This window comes from Trypanosoma theileri, assembly GCF_002087225.1.
Source record: "Trypanosoma theileri isolate Edinburgh chromosome Unknown TM35_Tth_68_V1, whole genome shotgun sequence".
NCBI classification, from domain to species: Eukaryota; Euglenozoa; class Kinetoplastea; order Trypanosomatida; family Trypanosomatidae; genus Trypanosoma; species Trypanosoma theileri.
The window spans coordinates 47,959-50,705 of record NW_021639910.1 but is presented as its reverse complement, the minus strand read 5'-3'; the positions used below and the strand labels follow the sequence as shown (position 1 = coordinate 50,705).

General features: G+C 41.2%; 2 protein-coding genes across 2 annotated transcripts; both read right to left on the bottom strand.

The window, feature by feature from the left end:
- Positions 1-2: 2 nt before the first annotated feature.
- TM35_000681230 (uncharacterized protein) lies at positions 3-857 on the bottom strand (the record flags this gene model as incomplete). The annotated part of the gene is made up of 1 exon (XM_029031170.1): positions 3-857. A coding segment is annotated over one exon (855 nt), but the record flags the coding sequence as incomplete, so codon positions are not given.
- An 809-nt stretch (positions 858-1,666) lies between these two features.
- On the bottom strand, positions 1,667-2,731 carry TM35_000681220 (uncharacterized protein; the record flags this gene model as incomplete). Its single annotated transcript, XM_029031169.1, has 1 exon — positions 1,667-2,731. The coding sequence occupies one exon, from the start codon at positions 2,729-2,731 to the stop codon at positions 1,667-1,669; it is 1,065 nt and encodes a 354-aa protein (XP_028877556.1).
- Positions 2,732-2,747: the final 16 nt, after the last annotated feature.

Sequence of the window (2,747 nt, the reverse complement as noted above, 5' to 3'; positions counted from 1 at the left end):
GTGGTGGGTGTCTCTGTATTATTTGCTTGGGTGTTTGTTGATTCACTCTCTGCAGGTGTACTGACACTCCAAGCGTTTGCACTATCAGATGCATTTGTATTTTCAGTTTCCGCTGGAGAAGTTGATGCAGGAATACCAGCATTATCAGCACCAGCAGTGCCAGATGATTGCATTTCATTATTTTCTTGTTGGTGTGGATTTGTTTGAGGTGAGGATTCCGTATTAAGTGCATTACCATTCCTTTCAGTACCCTGTTCTCCTGTAATCCTGGGGTTGCTGACCACGGTGCTGATCTCTTGCGTTAGAGGAGAACCAGGGATTCCTTGTTGTGCGCTTTGTTGCGCTTGGGTCTGTACATGAGCTTCTGATTGAGTAGTTTCCCTATGAGTTCTATCCTCTGGAGTTAGTGGTGGTTTTCCTCTTTCACTTTCGTCATGTTTTTGATTCTCCAGATCAACGTCACCTAAATTCGTAACTCTTTCATTTTCTACCACCACTTTACTTGGACCGTTTAGCGACACTTCATTATTTAATCCATCACCATTTGCCTCAAGAGCAGGAGAACGGCTCTTCGCATTATCACGCCCCAAAACCTCACTATCTTTAATGGTTTTATCCCTGTCAGTGCATTTACCTTCCTCAGTGTCATCCTCACATTTTTTAGAAGTGTCCTCAGTTTCAATACCTTTAGGAGTACACTGAGGACCACCGGGAGATTCTGGAGGACATTTACCAGATTCAGATTTAGAAGAGGTAGGAAGAGCAAGAGCAGTGCCACCATCTCCAGTTGCCGTTACACAATCACAGGCAACGCTCACAAGCAAAGTCAACAAACAAAACACAAAACGTAACAACATCACGACAAGAGGCCTTTTTTGTTTGGGTCACTTGGCTAAATAAATAAATAAAAAACAGAAAGGTGAGCAAAAACAAAAAAGATACAATACAAGAGAAAGGAAAGGGAAAAAAGCACACAAGAAAAACAACAGTTATTAAAGAAAAACAATAAACATTTCGGTAATGCGTCACCACAGAAACTTCTCAAAAAAGCCAAAAAGTAATTAAGATAATAGCAGGCGGTCCCACCAAAATAGAATTCAGAGAAATATCAGTGTGTTCGAATTAAAAATCAATTATGAATACAAATGTATTTTTTATTATTTGTTATTTTCTCTACGCAAAACATATCATCATAAAAAGTACGGGTCATAGCACAACCACACAGCAAAACCATCAAAGAAACAAAGAATCATGTATTAATTATTAGCCCAACTTACACAGTAAACACACAGAAACATACACCAACTATGGGTGTAAGTTTATATGTGTATATATACGCCATTATAAATATAAATATTCATCTGTTATTATTATTTACATTTACCCACTGCAACAAAACAGTTCATCATCATTATCACGGTGCAAGCCCAGGTGCACAAACAGAGATTCTCCAAGAACACACACACACAATGGAGCAGTAGCAATAATAATTATTATAGGATAAACATAGAGAGCAAAAACACACAAAACACATTATCATTAAGAAACAAAAAAAAGAAATCCCAACAGGTGGAAGATTAGTTAGACTGTAGTGTGGATACATGCAAAAAAAGAAGAAAAGTAAACAAAGGATGACCTGAGTCACACCATTACCACACCATTACAATCAGCACACAAGAATACAGGCCAGTGTAACCACAATCAGTAGTGGTACACGCACCCACACAGAACTGCTGATACTGCTGCTGCTGTCTGCATCACCCTTCTTGTTGTTTGTGAGTTCAGGAGGAAGTGTTGTTGTGGGGGTGGTGGTGGTTGTGATATCTGTATTTTCTCCCTCATTTTGGGTGTTTGGTGACCCACTCCCTTCAGGTGCAGTGCCGCTCTCAGCGTTTTTATGATCAGATTCATTATTCCCCTCAGTTTCCTGTGGTGAAAGTGTAGAATGGGTTTCAGTAGATGTTGATGAAGAAGATTGTGTTGGTAAATCATTATTCGTAGTTGTACTTCCACTTGATACATTCTGGTCTTCTGCATTATTCTTATTTTCGTTGGCATCTTGTGTTCCTGCAGACGATGTTTCCTGCACCTGGGGACCAGATCTCTGTGGCGCATCAGAGTTCTCATTGGGACTACCTTTAGATTGCAGAGTGAGCTGCTCCTTTGAATTCTCTTGTGATTTCTCTTCTGCTTTTCCACCGTGTACAGAAGGTTGTACTTCTTTTATCGGTGATAAAACATTCGCTCCTCCTTGATGTGTTCGGTCTTGAGTCTGCTCTCTATCGTGATTGTGACCCTGCACTGTTAGACTGTCAGCAGGATTGGTTCTTGTAGTTGAAGCAGCAGCAAGTTGTTGGTGTTCAGTTTCTCTTTGACCAGCAACATGTAAATTGTCCTGAGTATTGTCTTGACGATTCACACCCCTATCTTCACCTAATGCTTCAGTGACAGGAATTCTATCCTCAACACCCTCTTTTCTGTCATTCTGAAGCGCAGGACTAACATTAGCAGGGATTGAGGGAGAAGTAGTTCCAGGAGGATGACCACCACCAGAACAACCAGGCTCAGAAGTACCAGCAGCAGGACAAGTACCTTGAAGAAAAATCTTTGTCTCACTCTCCGTATCAGGGACTTGGTCGGAAAGATCGGCGGCAGGCACTTCTTCAGCGAGGACGTGCACACACGCACATGAGAGCAGGAGAGCGAGGATACACAGCACGTAGCGCATCATTATTATTATTATTCCA